The sequence below is a fragment of the Melospiza melodia genome, chromosome 22 (genome assembly GCF_035770615.1).
Source record: "Melospiza melodia melodia isolate bMelMel2 chromosome 22, bMelMel2.pri, whole genome shotgun sequence".
Lineage (NCBI taxonomy): Eukaryota > Metazoa > Chordata > Aves > Passeriformes > Passerellidae > Melospiza > Melospiza melodia.
Genome location: NC_086215.1, coordinates 2923796 through 2939619, shown reverse-complemented (window position 1 = coordinate 2939619; position 15824 = coordinate 2923796). Strand labels below are relative to the sequence as shown.

Genomic DNA, 15824 nt, shown 5'->3' with positions numbered 1-15824 from the left:
GTTCATGCCATGGTGCTGATATTTCACTTGCTGAGCTGCTCAGCATATGAAATTCAAGAGCACTTTGGATTCTCCCTGGTGAGGTAAAATAGTACTGCAGAAGCCTTAAGAAATTCTGTGAGACCTCTGACATCTTGTCAGGAAGCCACAGGGACAGATGGGTCTTGGAAATTTTTAATAGGCTTCAGCCATCATTGTTCCTTGGAAATGCATCCACTTTAAGGGCTTTTTTCTGATTTCTTTTTGCACAATTTAGATGGAAAAGCAGTGGAACGTGACTCTTCCGTTGGATATACACGAAATCGATATTCAGGGACCTGGATTTTTGACCATGCATTGAGATACACGTCCGGTATGTGATGGAAGGGTGTGAAAGTCTAACCAGGGCTCAGGGAGCAAAGGAAGCTCTGGAAGCAAGGGGTGCATTGCCCAGATTCCAGCTGCAAGGCTCAGGAAAAGCCTGGCCCACCCAAGTGCACCAACTAACCCCAAACCTTCCCCACCTGCATGACACACCCTGAGTGAAAAGGACCTCACTGTTGGTGTCCAAGGCCACCTGGGCGTGTTCTCTGCAAGGCCTTGACACGCAGTGATGTCCTTCTTCCTCCTCTTCACCTTTCCTCCCCTCTAACAACCCATTTTTTTGGCAAGTCACCCCTCCTTTCTCTAACATAAGGGCCTGTGGTGAGCTGAGCACACAGCTGTGACTGCTGAGCCGTGTCTCTGCCTCAGGTCTGTAACACAGCTCCCTCACACCCTCCCCAAGTCCCTGTGCTCCTGGGCCACTGCTCTACCACCTGTGGGCAGAGGGTGAGTGCAGGTGTCCCCCTCAAAGTTGAATCCAACCTTCCCTGGGTTCTACTTGACACCTGGCAGCTCCAGGACACCTGCACAGAAGCCCTGGCCTGGCACACATGGTCCCTCAGCTTCTGCCCCTGGTGTCCAGCACAGCCCCTGCATGAGGGCTGCAGCCCCTGCATGGGTTCACAGTGCAGAGGGAAGGCACTGCACAGTTACTGCACAGCTGACCTTCTTGGAGAGCTGCACAGTGCATTTATGTGCCATAGACTGTCTCCAGAGGAAGTAGGAAATACAATAAAAATGGGGAAGAAAATTCAGCCTAGAGCCCCTCACTGTGTTTGACCTGTTTGCACCAACTCACAGAATCACAGAATGCTTTGGGCTGGAAGGGACCTGCCATGGCAGGGACACCTCCCACTGTCCCAGGCTGCTCCCAGCCCTGCCCAGCCTGGCCTTGGGCACTGCCAGGGATCCAGGGGCAGCCACAGCTGCTCTGGGCACCCTGTGCCAGGGCCTGCCCACCCTGCCAGGGAACAATTCCTAATTCCCAGTATCCCATCCAGCCCTGCCCTCTGGCAGTGGGAGCCATTCCCTGTGTCCTGTCCCTCCAGGCCTTGTCCCCAGTCCCTCTCCAGCTCTCCTGGAGCCCCTTTAGGCCCTGACAGGGGCTCTGAGGGCTCCAGCCCTGTGATTAACTCAGTGGCCTCCTCTGGAGCCATTCCCACTCTTCCCAGTGCTCCATGTGCAGCCAGCACTGCTGGGATGTGGGTGGGCATCAGTGACATCTTGCTGTTGGTTCAGCTGAGCCTCAGCTGTGCTCAGGGCTCCTGTTTGCAGGGCCCAGGGCATGGTGAGTGCTCTCATCTGCTGCTTTGGGGCTCCAGCTCCAAGAGTTTTCATAAGAGAATTGTGGAGGTTGGTGGTGAAAAGAATCAGTCCTTGAGCACGGGAGTGAGGGCTGGCAGACGCTGCTGACCTGCTGACAGCCCAGGTTTCACCAGGCAGCCTGTGAGGAGTGACCACAGGTGGTGACTGTCCCACAGCTGATATCTCTATAAAATACAGTGAGCTGTGATAATAAAAATGCTCTGGAGCAGATCAGATACAGCCAAGTGCTATCTGTGCTATCAGAGTATGGGAGCATTTTTTCAGCTGGGTACTCTGGTGTATCGGACTGTGGCGAGTGGCCTCTTTCAGCATCAGTGACAAAGGAGCCTCCCCAGCCCAGGACACAGCCCCAGGTGGTGCTATCAGAGATGGGCAGGGAGTTCAGGGCTCTGACACTCTCAGGGGGGTGATTTCTTCCCAAGCTGTAAGAATGGGACATGGGAAGGGTAAAAGGACCGTGGGCATAGTGTGTTCAGACTGCATCCTGGCTGGTTCCTGGCTAGAGCTCACTTTGAGTAGCTCCAGGTGAGTATTGCTGTGAAATGCATTTGGGAATGTTTATCTGGGTGTGTGTCAATGGTTTTGTTCTTGTTTGTGGCTCCTCCCTGAGTTCTGCTGTTTGGCATGGTCAGGAAAAGATTGTTTCAAGGTCGTGTGAGGAAATGTGCATGGAAATGAAATTCTGCATTCATACCAAATTTATTCAGCCCTTTTTTCTCCCACCTCCTCTTCAGTCAAGTGATGCTCTCACCCTCTCCAAAGAGCACCAAGGGGATCCCAGTTCCACAGCTCTGGTGGACAGTTAAGAAATGCAGTGCATTCTGCAAATAAGAGCCTGGAAAGTGAATTTATAGACTGTGCAGCAAAGTAGGAAAAAGAGATTGAATCAACTCAAGTAACAAATCTAAGGAAATTTCTGTCTGCCTGTTCAATAACAAAAGAGTCTAAATTCATGGCATAATTTCATCATTACAAATGGTTCTCCCAGCTCTTTTCCTCTGGTTTCATTTCAAATGACTGTTTGCAGATGTGTGTTTTCTGGAATTAGAGACACAAATTGAGAAGAGAGACTACTGTGGTCATGTGCTTTTTCTTAAAAAGGGCAAAAGTTCTATTTGTATCTATTTGGTTTCCTCTGGGTGGATATTTACCAAATCTCTGTGGGTTTCTTGGGAAATTTGTACATTGTGCATTTCTTGAGAAATTTTGAAAACTCCAGGCCTCAAGATAACATATTGCCTTCTTTTTTCAGTTGAAAAGGATTTTTTCCCAGCTACTAGGAACTTACTGAAAAGTAATTCAAGGTTATTTCTGTCCATAGGAAACATTAGTCATTATTATAAAATTATAAGTCAGGCTATTTTGAGAGTGGCCCTTTCACGTTAGCAAAGTTAAAAAGATACACTGAAAATGTAAGTTCAGGGTAATATGCCAAGGAATCTTAAATAAGGCTGACAGACAGAATAGTGTCTGGGATAGTGATTTCCTGCATTTATCTCCATGAACAGTCCAAAAATGACTTTGCTGTCAAGTGCACCCTTTTGCTTGCAGTTTATGGACCAGTGTGCAGGGAGGCTGTTTTCCCTGAACTCTCACGGTGATGTGTGCTTCTCTCTCTTGTTTTTCAGGGTCTTACGAGTGTGGAATTTGTGGGAAGAAGTACAAGTATTACAACTGTTTCCAGACCCACGTGCGAGCACACAGAGGTATCTCAGTCCTGCTGCAATCTCGGGAATCCTGGATAATGCAGGTTCAGGGGATGGTCAGGCAGGTGCTCAGGGCAAGGCTCTGCCCCCAGAGGGTGCTGGCACTGCCCAGGCTGCCCAGGCAATGGGCACGGCCCCGAGGCTGCCAGAGCTCCAGGAGCCTTTGGGCAGCGCTGCCAGGGGTGCCCAGGGTGGGGGGTCTGGGCAGGGACAGGAGTTGGACCCCTGGATGATCCTGGAGGGTCCCCTCCTGGATATTCTGTGATTTTAGGTCTATTTTCAGGAAGGTCTTGAAGGTTGCTCTGCTGCTTCCCTGGTCACCAGTAATTCTTCTCTGGGCTTCCCACTGAGAGGGGCCCAGTGATAAACGTTGGGGCTGTCTCAGCTTTGTGGCTCTTAACTCCAGCAATATTTCTCCCCAGGTCAGGAGCAGCTCCTGTGTTCAGGGCAGTATTTAGTGCCCAGGGCTGTTGAGGGGCATCCCTGTGTGCTCAGATCACGGAGTTTTGCTTGGCAGGTCCCAATGCCAGCAGTGTGGTGGCATCTCCCTGAGGTGCTCTGTGCTCCTGCCCAGCTGGGAGTTCCATCCACCCCTGAGAAGTCAGCCTGGGAGGATATAAATCAGATATGGGCATTGTGACTGCTGTATTTTTATATTCAAATCAAAATGCTCCTTGAGCTGCCCCTGTGCCCCTGCTGTCAGCTGAGTCACTTCCCAAATGCACTGTGTGTGTGAAAGGTCTCGTGCCTGGTCAGGAGTGGCTTGATCTGGGGTTTCTGTAAGACTGAGCAATCCAATGTTGCTTAATTGCAGAAATGTGAAAGTTTGAGGTGCTTTATTCAATCAAAGTGTAGTTTGCAGGATTTGGAGCTCTGAAATACCAAAACAGCAGGGACTGCAAACCAGCTCCCCCTGAGCCTTTCTCTGGGTTTGTCTCCTGTCCCTGAGGTGAGCACTGGAGTCACTGTGCCAGGCTGGCAGGAGCATCTGCTTTAGCTCCTCAAGTGTAACCAGTGGTTGAAAATCCAGGAATAATGAAGGCTAATATCAAGTTTTAAATGCTCAAACTCTCAAAAGTCAGCACATGCACAGCTGAGAAGTGTTCAGAGTTTGTCACAGTCTCATAACACATCCTTAATTGCATGGTTGCATATTCCTTGTGTGCTGTTTAATATCACAGAGCTGCTTCTGTACTTCTGGATACACAGAATTGTTTTTCCATGCTGGTATTTCTTTTCTAAATACCAACAAAATTCCTTAAAGTCCTTTAAATATAGCTTCAAGTAGCTTCACTCTGTGGCTTAAGGAAAAAAGAATCCTAAAATAACAGGGATATGCTTCACCATTACATCACAGCATTGCAACAATTTTGCAATAATAATTGTAGTCTTTAAATGTGGGACAAGGATTGCTTTTATTTTACTTCTCTTCCCCAAGCACCATGGGACCTTTAATTTGGCTGGAATTTTAGGAGCTCTGTTAGTATGATGTCACCTCCTAGTGTGTGATCTAATTAATTTGTATTCATTTATATTTTGATAATAAAATTAAGCAATATATTAAATTATATGGGTGCATCAACATAGACCTGTACATTTGATGTCCATAGTTTTGACATGAACTCAGTGGAGACATGACTTTACCTTTTGCTTCCAAGGTCTTTGTCATGTGTAGTTGCAGAAGATGAAAATTTTCAAAATTCAGAATGTGGAAATTTATCACTAATTCTCACATCAGTGATGGAGAAGCAGAATTTATATCTGTGATACTTAGAAAGTGTTGGTTTATGTTACTGTAAGTGGATTCATGTAGTAGTTACATTTAAAGTGCATTCAAATTGCTTTAAGACAATAAAAATACAAATGAGTTATTTGTTCATCTACACTCTTCAGCAAGGAATGAAACTGCAAACATGATGCAGCTCTGGCAGTGGGGAGCTGAGGCACTGGGCAGAGTGTGCCTGGCTACAGAGGAAAAACCTGCAGGTTATTATATATATATAATATATAATATATTATATATATATATATATATATATATATATATATATATATATATATATATATAATTATTATTACATATAACCTGAAAGGTTAAGGATGGGTAGCAAAAAAGAAGGAAGGATTTTTTGGAGGGAAGGCCTGTGTGGTATTATCCAGTGTGAGCTGTGCATGGACTGGACCAGGAATGGTGCTGGGATGGCAGAAGACTGCATGAGTGAAGGGGATTTTTGTGAAAGATGCTTTTACTGCCCCAAGGCTTCACAGAGGAGAAGGGGCTGGTGCTGCCCCAGGGGACAAACAGGATAACATGGTGGGATGGCTGCACGTTGCTGTTCTCCAGTGATCTCCAGTCTGTGTCTCAGATCCAGTGCCAGGGCACTGGCAGCCAGCTCTCCCAGGGCTGCTTTCCTCGAAGCACTGCAATGTGAGCTCCCTTGGCCCAGCCCGTGCAGTTCTCAGCTGCCAGAAACTCCAGTCCTGAATCTTTCAGTCGTTTCTTTCTGGCTGGGCAGAAAGGGGGGAGCTGGACTGCAGTGGCAGAACCTGGATTCCCTTTTGGCAGGATGGTGCCAGCCATGGTGTTCCCAAGGTCTGGCCACCCATCAGTCACGTAACATCTGCCTTTCCCAATCCTAGGAGACTCCCCAGCTCAGCATCACAGGAGCTAGAACAAACTGAGGCTCCTTTCTTCTCTTTAGGTTTTTTTGGCCATTCCAGCAGTAATAGCTGCTGTTTAAGATTTGCTGAAGGATACACCCCAACCCCTCTGCTCTCTGTTTGTCTGTGTGGTTCCTGTGTCACTAATGGGCCCTGGGGTGGTGCTGCAGGTGACAGAGCAGGAGACAGAAAAGGCTCAGGCCAGGAGAGAGCAGAGAAACTGGTGTTGGTCTGCTTTGGACCTTTGTGGCAGAACAAAACGTTTTTGTCATCAGCCTGTCACCACTCAGTGACACAAAATGCAACTTTTGGGGGCCTCTAGTTGTCCTTGCTTTGATCTGGGTTATTTCTGAGCTGGTTTTTGTGTCCAGGGCCCACCTGAGCCTTACAGCAGGGGGAAGGTCTGTCACCCTCTCTGCTCGTGCAGTCAATCTGTCCTTATCCACTGCTTGTTTTGCCCTGTGCAGAACTTGCTGTCTTCTCATCCTTTCAGCTGTTCGGTTCCACATGAAGAGTTTCGCCCTGGCAACATCACATTTTTCTTTGCAATGAGCATTTTTTTGAGAAATTTTCTGGATTTTTTTATAGCTGCACCTGCCTCCACTCCAGCTCCCTGTGGCAGACAAGCTGCGTTGGAGGTGACCCGTGTTCTTGAGGCTGATTTCTTTTCTTGTCTGCCTTCAGAAGCAGGGGAGTTTATGTTATAAAACAGAGCATTTTCTTTGTTTATTGAGCCTTCCCTGTGGTGCTGAGCATTGGCTGGAGAATTCAGGCAGCGAGTGCTCTGGCAGTTTGCAGAATTCTGAGGCAGCTCTGCTTCAGGACGTGCTGCCCTGCAGGAACAAGTTCCCATTCTGCTTTCCCCCAAAAGCTGAGATCCAGGCATGGAAATCCCCATCTAAGGGTTCTGCAAAGAACCAGAAATGTAGGTAAGAAACTTTCCCACTATGTTTCATCGAGGAACAAAGGAAAAGGTTGTGTTCCTTCCCCTTTGCCTCCCTAAAACTCACAAATAAAATAAAGAAGAAACCCAACAAAAAAGTTATGTTGTGGAGCTGAAAGGCTCCTTTGTGAGCTGCTGTGCAGCCCTGCAGGATCCCGGCTCCTTCTCCTGCTGGAGTTCAGCTGCAGCAGAGGGGCTGCGCGTTCCCGGTGCCGACGGAAGGCTCTGTGCCAAATGTTACTGCTGCGCCTACACGCAACCCAGGGCTTCAAAATGTTTTGCTTACGGTGCTTTTATTTTAGCTGTGTGGGGTTTTTCAGGTCATTAAAAGGTTTGGATTGTCTTCAGGAGTTAGTCAGCTAGAAAGTTCTGCTTTGTACAGTTGGGTGGTGTTTAAGCAACATGAGCAGCAAAGCATCTGCATGTTTTGAGTCAGGAAAATTATTTCACTTTTAGATAACTACCAAAAAAAAAAAAAAAAAGGCTGAAATTGCTTTATTAGACTTTCAAACAGCAAATTTATAAACCTCTGGGCTGAGGCCAAGCAAGGGAGATTTGTACCCAAAGGAGAATTCTTCCAAAAGCAAAGAAAGAAAAGAGCAAGGCTCGAGTTTAACCCTCGCAGGATATATCGCCTCTAACCCAAGAATTGGTGGAAGTTCTCTGTTTCCAGATAAGCTTTTCTGGGCTGACTGATGATTTTGCTCAAGTTGTTTTCCATTATTATTTATTTACATTATAAGTTGTTGCATTGCCTCCCTCCAAGCCCCTCAGCTCTCCGTGTCCTCCCCACAGGGCTGTGCCAGCTGAGGGCTGAGCCCCCCTCACCAGAACAGATCCTGGATGCTCTGAGCAGGGCTGGATTCTTCAGGCCAAGTTTTGAGTTTCACCAGTTAAAAACTTCGCAAAGCTTTTCAAGTTTCAGATTAATGTTTTCCAAGAATGGGTTCTGCTCAATTCAAAAAATATGAAAAGGAAGATGACTCATTCAAATGGTGAATATGGAAAAATGCTTTTTTCCAAAGCGCACATTTTTTGGAGTCTGAGTTAAAGTGGTTCTGTCACTGAAAGGATTTTGAGGTGAGGAGTAGAAAACTAGAGGAGATATGGTGTTCCTGAGCCATGGAAAGTTGAGATTCATTTGTTTATTTGTTGCTGAGAATATCAGATTATTTTGGGGAGGTTTTTTGCCCTCTGCCCTGCATCCCAAGATCCATTTTCCTGTGCACATTTCCCAGTCTGCAGCAGATACTCAAGTGAAATGAAGAAAGCTTCTTGGGACAGAGGAGTTAACTGGCCCATTTTCCAGCTTCCCTGCCCACCTCCCTATTCTTACTGTCTTTTGCAACTTTCTCAGAAATTTGTCTTTTGTTTCACAACTGGAATTACTTGGTCTGACCTCAAAGGTGATATAGAGTGGGCTGTAAGGGGATTTTTAGTTGGTAATTTTTTAATTCATGAATACTTTAGTCTGTCTGTGACTAAGAGTAACAACATTTCTTGACACAGTTCAGAAATGGCTCTTCCTCAAATTTTGTGTGTTGCCTGATTCTTGTTAAATTTGACTGAAGTACTTTTTAAAGCTATTTAAATAGTGCATTATCTTTTATGATTTGTTCATGCTGTTGCTTGTGAACACCAGGACAGCATTTTGCATAAATCTATTGTGCCTTAGCTGCTTTTCCTTGAATGGTGGGTGAGAATTCAAACAAGTAGCAGCTGTGGAAAAATCCTGGGCTTTGCTGTCGAGGTTCTGCAGTATCACTGAGGGTTTCTGATCTGGCCCCTGAGTTTATGAAGTCGTGCCAAATTAATACCATTGCCTAGAAGAATGATCTAATCAGGCAGGTTAATCAAGTAGAAATGTACAAATTCACAAACTCACAATCATTTGTTTTTATTATTTTGAAGAAATAAGGAAATTAAATGCAAACAGTGTTCATTACTTAAGGTTGAAAATATTAAATTCAAAAATGCTGTGCCATTCTGCAGCTGTGGTTTCCAGTGCAGTGCAAGCATCATTCCAACAGACATATGGAATATTTTGCAACACAGTTACATTATTAGGTAATGTGACATACAGTATATGTAATTTAGGATGAATATGAAACACTTCAAACTGGCTTGGAAATCCTAATTGTTTATGATACTTGACTTGTAACTTTGGGGTTTGTTTTCCAGCTCGCAGCTTTGCCTGTTGCATTCATTTAGGGTTTGAACACGATCTCTGCTGTGTGCTTCTTGCAGTCCCACGCACGACAGTGGAGGGAGCTTTCTCTCCCTTCTTTTCCCATCTGCCTTCAGCAATAGAATCTTCAGGACAGAATCACCTTGCCTTCAGGATAGAATTACCCTGGGGGAATTCTTGTGGCCCATCTCTCGTGGAGGCTTTGCCATCACTGCCTGGGGAGGGCAGGCACGGTGGTGGAGCCGGCTGTGCCAAATCCCACGGGAGCTGAGCCGGGTGCACTGTCCACCATTTGCTTTCCTGGGTTCACAGCACTTGCCTGTTAAATAATTGTGTCCAGAGGAGGCCACGGAGCTGCTCCAGGGCTGGAGCCAGGCTGGCAGAGCTGGAGGTGCTCACCTGGAGAGGAGAAGCTCCAGGGAGAGCTCAGAGCCCCTGCCAGGGCCTGAAGGGGCTCCAGGAGAGCTGAGATGGACTGGGGACAAGGGATGGAGGGACAGGACACAGGGAATGGCTCCCACTGCCAGAGGGCAGGGATGGATGGGATATTAGGAAGGAATTGTTCCCTGGGAGGTGGGAAACAGGGTGCCCATAGCAGCTGTGGCTGCCCCTGGATCCCTGGCAGTGCCCAAGGCCAGGCTGGACACTGGGGCTTGGAGCAGCCTGGGACAGTGGAAGATGCCCCTGCCCACGGCAGGGGTGGAACGAGATGGGCTTTAATGTCCCTTCCAGCCCAGAGCATTATATGACCACAAGCCCTTGTTGGCCATGTCTGCCCTCGCACTCCGGGCAGAGCGGCGGAGAGGAGAACGAGGGAGCGAGCGGGGCGGCGGTGGGGGCCGGGCAGCGCGGCCGGCGGATCTAAGCGCTGCTTTTTCTCTTTGCAGACACCGAAGCTGCCTCAGGGGAAGGAGCCTCACAAGGCAGTAAGTACAGCGGGGCGCGGGTGTGCCGGGCCGGGCCGGGGCGGGTCCCGCTCCCCGAGGGCCCCGCGGGGCCGGGGCTGCGGCGGGGCCGTACCGCAGGCGGCCAGCAGGGGGCGGCCCCGCCGCGGAGATGGCGGCGGGAGGCGGCGGGGCCGAGCGGGCGGGCACGGCGGGGCGGCGGGCACGGCTCGGGGTCTCTCACGGCACGGCGGGGCCGCTCCTCACGGCCTGGGGGTCTGTCAGGCACGGGGGTGCTCCTCACGGCCCAGCAGCTCAGACGGTTGTCGCTGTCCCGCCCGCGATGGGGGCGCGGTGCCCCGGGAGCTGCCCGCTGAGCGGTGTGAGGGGACCATGAGCGGAGCTCCCCCTGCCTCCTTTGCCGGGGAGGACAGGGCACCGCCAGCCTCTAGCGGCGTCCAGCCCTGTATGGTTCTTAAACCCTAAATCTGCAGTTCTGGGTGTGTGCCCCAGCCCTGGGGAGGGAGAGCCAGAGCCGGCCCAGGGCTGAGAGGGCCGGGGCAGAGGTGGCACCAGAGGGAGCTGGGGACACGCTCATGGCTGCTGTGAGGGGTGGGGGGAAGGTGGAACCGGGCAGATCCCGGTGACAGGAGAAGAACTGAGAGATAGTGGGCATGAAGTGGAGAGAAGTGAGGTTGGGGCTGTTTGGGTAAAGTCCCAAGTAACCAGGACTGAGCTTGGAGCAGACTCAGCTTTGAGCAGGAGGTCACACCAGAGATCTCCCGAGGCCTCTGCCCACCTGGGTTTTGCTATGTGTTAGGTGAGAGCCATGATTCCCACTGGAAAGGTAAGTTCCCAACATTGGTAGTTGCAGACAGCAGCTTAGAAGCACCAAACTTACCTTGGGTGGGTATAGAAATGTTAGATAAATAGTAAAGAAAAATAAAAAGTACAACCACACTACCTTTTCTGAACTCTTTCTTCTCTGTGTTCTGTGATAGGTGAACAATTGGCATTAGCATAGGGGGGGTCTTGGCTTTCTGTCTGCAAAAGGAAGCAGGACTGACTTCACTGCAGGTGGGGAATGGAGGTCCTCAGCCCTGAGCTGAAACATCTCAGTAGCAAGCAGCCATCCCACATCAGTGTGTACACACAGTGTACTGCTCACAGGGGAGGCTGGGCTCTGCAGCTGAGCCTGTCCCTTGACAGAGTCCAGCTCTATGCACGGAAACTCCTTCCCAGGCTCCTGTCACCTCCTTTGTTGTCTCTCTTGCAGTCATTGCTCAGCTGCCTGTTGGTGTTCTATTACTTTGAGGCTTTCCAGGCTCATCTCCTTGCTCCCTTGCTCTGAATTTTGCTGGCAGGCATGGCTGTGTTCTGGGCTAGGCTGTGTGCATCCTGGGCTTGCTGATTGAGTGTTGGGTGGTTTTGACAGAGCTTGGGAACCACCTTGTGCAAAGAGAGATTTGGTTTTTTTCTGTAAGTCAGCTTCTCCCCTTCCCACCTGTTGTGGGAACTTTTTTGGCTGGAAAAGATAGGGCAGAGTGAGGCATGAAGAGAGAAAAAGACATGAGGGCTCACACCTTTGCTGTGTGGGCAGACTCGATGTTGTTGGAGCTATAGAAGGATTTCTGTGGATGTAAATGCCTCTTCTGTGGTGTCTGGGTCCTGGAGAGAGGGGGAGAAGGGAACATCATGGACAGAAGTCTGGGAGAGAAAATCAAGAAGCAGCTGCTCCCTACTCCTGGCTCCCAAGGAGATGCTGTGGTGGCACTGGAGATGGAGCAGTAGGAGGGGCAGGAAATGCTTCCATCTTTGTGCAGGAATTACTTTTTACCTGCCACACTCATATCCCAAAATAGTCTCATCTAGCTGAAAGAGATGGAGGCAAAACCCAGGCAGCAGAATTGGGAGCTGGTGAATGGTGGGGTAGGGAAAGGGGAAGAAGGATCCACCATGGCCATGCCCTGCTGGAGGGACAGCCTGGACATGTCCCCTGTCCTGCAGAGTGGATGTGGGACTGCTGGGCCAGTGCTGCTGTGCCTAAGTGCACATGGTTGTAATTTCCTGACAGAGCCATCTTCCCTCCTCATGCTGCAGTGAAACAACTCAGCTCTCTTCTTTTCTCCCTGTGCCTTCCCTTCTGAGGCTGGGTTAAATCCCTGGCCTACCCTCATTGCTTCTGCATGTCTCTTCTCATTTTTCCACTCAATGGCTCTCTTGTTTCCTTGTCAGTCTGTTTGCTCCTCATTATATTTTAGGAATTTCTTATTTATCTTTCCTTTCCTGCTATTTTTGCTTTGCCCACTGCTGCACTGCTGTTTCTCTGTGACCCAATCTGGCTGTTTACACCCTCTCTCTTACAGATGTCTGCATTGTTCCAATCTTCCTCTGCTATTTCTGTCTCATTGGGAACCTCTATGTTCATGGTCTCTGCAGGCATGGTTTGCTGCCCTCTCCCAAATTTTCTCAGTATTTAAGGGATACAGGAAGGTGTTGTTTTCTCTCCTGTGCTTCTCTGTGGGGCATAGATTACATCCATCCTGAACCTGTGAGTGAGGAGTCCCTTGCCCAGCAGTGGGGCCCTGGATTAGTTCACATAATAACCACATTACATGACATTACAGCACATTCCACACATTGGTGATGTGTGTGCACATCACAAACTGCAGGGTTGGAAAAGCTGCTCAGATTTTCTCCATGGTCACTTGCTGGAGCCAGCTGTTGCTCACAGCCACCAGTGGTGACCCAAGAAGTGTTGGTGAAGGCAGCCCTGAGTGCCAGGTGACATCTCAGCTGCTGCCTGTGCAGAGCACCTGGGCTGTGGCTCAGTGGCTGTGCTGGGCTGCCCTGGAGCAGCCAGTCTGTGCATGTGAGTGAGCCTGGGCTGCAGGAGGATGAGGGACTGACAGGGGGTGAGGCTGTGCTGGAATGTGCCCTGGCCTTCAGCTCTGAGGGGCTCCTGGGGAGAGCCCATCCTGCCCTTTTTCTTCCTGGGAGGAAGGGAGCTGTGGGGCCAGCTGGGACTCAGCTGAGAGCTGTTGTTTGTTCACTGCCTGCCTAAAGAGGAGACAGTGGTGTTTAGACTTTCCAGCTGGGAAAGCACTTTGAAAACTCACTTGAGGAAAAACTGCTTCATTTAGTTGGTTATTTTCAGTCTTTGGGGTTTATAGTCAATAGATGGTGTCTCTGGGACTCCCTTTATTTTTTTGGATGCATTCTTGAAGAGCCGCAGCTCTGTGGTGGTGAGGAGGGGATGTGCTCACAGGGACATGGCTGCATGGCTTTGGGAGCTCCTTTTTGAGCCTTGGCTCATGGTCCAAGACCACAATTCCCACATGAGAGAGAAGAAAACAATGCAACGCACAGTGCTAATGTGTTAAAGAGACTTGTCTGACTGCTACCAACTTTAACTGGCAGGGACAAGGAAGAGAAGAGGGTGATTTTGAAAAGAAATAGTCAATTTAATATCTTTTCCTAGACAGGTGTGGCTAGTTTGACACCTGGTCACTGACTGTTCCCATAGAAGAGTCTGGAAATCTTTTCTGAGATGCTCATATGCCCGTGTGGTTTGCTCTGGGCTCTGGGAAGTGCTCAGGGAAGGTGTTTGGGCTGGCTCTGCGCTCTCATTCTCCATGGGAATTCCAGTCATGTTTAGGGGAGTTACAAACTGGAACAAACAGTCTCCCTCCTGCTGCTCACATTCCATGGGACATTCTTGGCACCAGGACAGGTCCTGAATAAACCCAGGGCAAGAGGGGGGCCAGGGCCCTGTGGGGGCAGGGACAGGGCTGAGGCAGCAGCTCCTCTCACCTGATCAGGTGTTTGCACTGTGCCAGGCTCTGGGGTGGGCTGTGTTCAGTGGCTTGTGTTCAGTGACATGTCCCAGGTTGGGGACACAGATACAGAATCACAGAATCACAGAGGGCAGGGCTGGATGGGATATTGGGAATTAGGAATTGTTCCCTGGCAGGGTGGGCAGGCCCTGGCACAGGGTGCCCAGAGCAGCTGTGGCTGCCCCTGGATCCCTGGCAGTGCCCAAGGCCAGGCTGGGCAGGGCTGGGAGCAGCCTGGGACAGTGGAAGATGTCCCTGCCCATGGCAAGGTGATCTTTAGAGGTCCCTTCCAACCCTAACCCATCTGGGACTCTGATTCTGTGGCTGGAACATTCAGCCTGTTGGAGTGTGGTACCCTCCTTTTCTGTAGGAAAGAGGAGTTTATGTACAGGAGCATCTTCAGAGTAACCATAACTGGCTTGCAGAGCTTGAAGGGGAGCTGAGTTTTAGGGTTGCCCATCAAGTTCACCTGAGTGTGTGTAGGTACTGGAGCTTTGCTCTGCCTGCTCACTGCTGCTCTTCCTTACAGTGCTCTGCCTCCTCAGACCAGCCCAGGGCAGAACTCAGGTTGCTCTGGCAAATATTAATATGACACTTGCCTCATTTCACCTCAGCAAAGGCCTTTCAATACCAAAATACCAAATGTTAACAGAGACAGCAGGTAGTGCTCCCAGTCCATGGTAGTTCTAAGCCCTTTGCCTGTGGAGTCTGGGGTCACTTCCCAGAGGAGTTTGGAATTCTGTAGGCAGGCAGGAAGCAGAAGGACAGAAAGAAAGTGACTTGCCATAGGTGACAAATGGGTGAGTGTCAGTGCAATAAAGTGCAGGTCCCTGGGCTGGCAGCCCAGTTAGTGCTGGGCACAATGCTTGGATTGCAGTTCTGTGCCCTGGGAAAGAAACCAGAAAATGCACAGGGAAGTGGGCAGGGAAGGATTGCTAAAAGCTGAAGGTATCTCAAAATACAGCTGATGCATTAATTCAGGTATGTCTGGTTAGTGGTCTGCAACTTCATGAGTGTTCTTCTTCCAGGGGAGAATTCCAGAGTCTCGGGGAGCAGTGCTGATTGATATTCTAGGGGAGAGCCCTGCCATTCCTGGGTTCTTTAAATAAAGCACTGTTAAAAGTGGGAAGAATCAGGATGTGGTGCTTTCAGGAGCCTTGATCTCCAGCGTGTCAGTCAGGCTGGCTGAATCAGGACAGCTTGCTGACAGTGGGGGTTGAGTGTGATCTTTCCCTGGTGACACCTTTTTTGAGGACCATCACAAGCAAGCTGCAGTTTAAAGCAAGCTGTGCTCCCAGGCTGTACTGTGACACCATGCAGGGGATGGGCAGGAAAACAGCCTGGAAAAAGAGCTCCACTAAAAAAGAGCTCCACTGCAAAAAGAGCTCCACTGCAAAAAGAGCTCCACTGCAAAAAGAGCTCCACTGCAAAAAGAGCTCCACTACAAAAACAGCTCCACTACAAAAACAGCTCCACTACAATCAGTTCTACTGCCCTGCTTGCTTCCATGCCTGGGCTGCTGCAGTTCTTCCTTAGACAATCCAGGTGCATTTGCTGGAGGCTGGAATTCCACTCATGGTGTTTTGCTGGAATTCCACTCATGGTGGTTTGCTGGAATTCCACTCATGGTGGTTTGCTGGTAGATCCCAGCCCTTCTGTCTCCATTTCCTGCTCCTGTGTACCTGCAGCTCTGTTCAAGAGGCACAGCTGGATTTTGTGCTGTCCCTCAAAAGCAGATCCCTGGCAGCAGGTGAATCCTGCACAGCTCTCCAGTGACCTCCCCATTTTGGGAGATGCCTCAGAGCCCAGCCTACAGATCCTGTGTGTAAGCCCAGAGCATCCCTGGGCTCCTCCTTCCCTTGTGCCTGAAATCCTGGCATAAACAGGAGCAGCTGTCAGAGAACATTAATGCTCACT

The 15824-nt window shown here is 49.5% G+C and overlaps 1 protein-coding gene across 10 annotated transcripts in view; it reads left to right on the top strand.

Moving 5' to 3' along the window:
- The window catches only part of ZNF618 (zinc finger protein 618), a 153005-nt gene that overhangs the window by 87038 nt on the left and 50143 nt on the right, over positions 1-15824 (top strand). For 8 of the 10 annotated variants that reach the window (XM_063174585.1, XM_063174583.1, XM_063174581.1 and 5 more), the window contains exons 4-6: positions 257-352; positions 3318-3395; positions 10075-10113. In XM_063174585.1, the coding sequence (XP_063030655.1) occupies positions 257-352; positions 3318-3395; positions 10075-10113 (213 nt within the window). The remainder of the gene's footprint in view (positions 1-256; positions 353-3317; positions 3396-10074; positions 10114-15824) is intronic. The other 2 variants (XM_063174587.1, XM_063174584.1) reach the window with 1 other exon arrangement.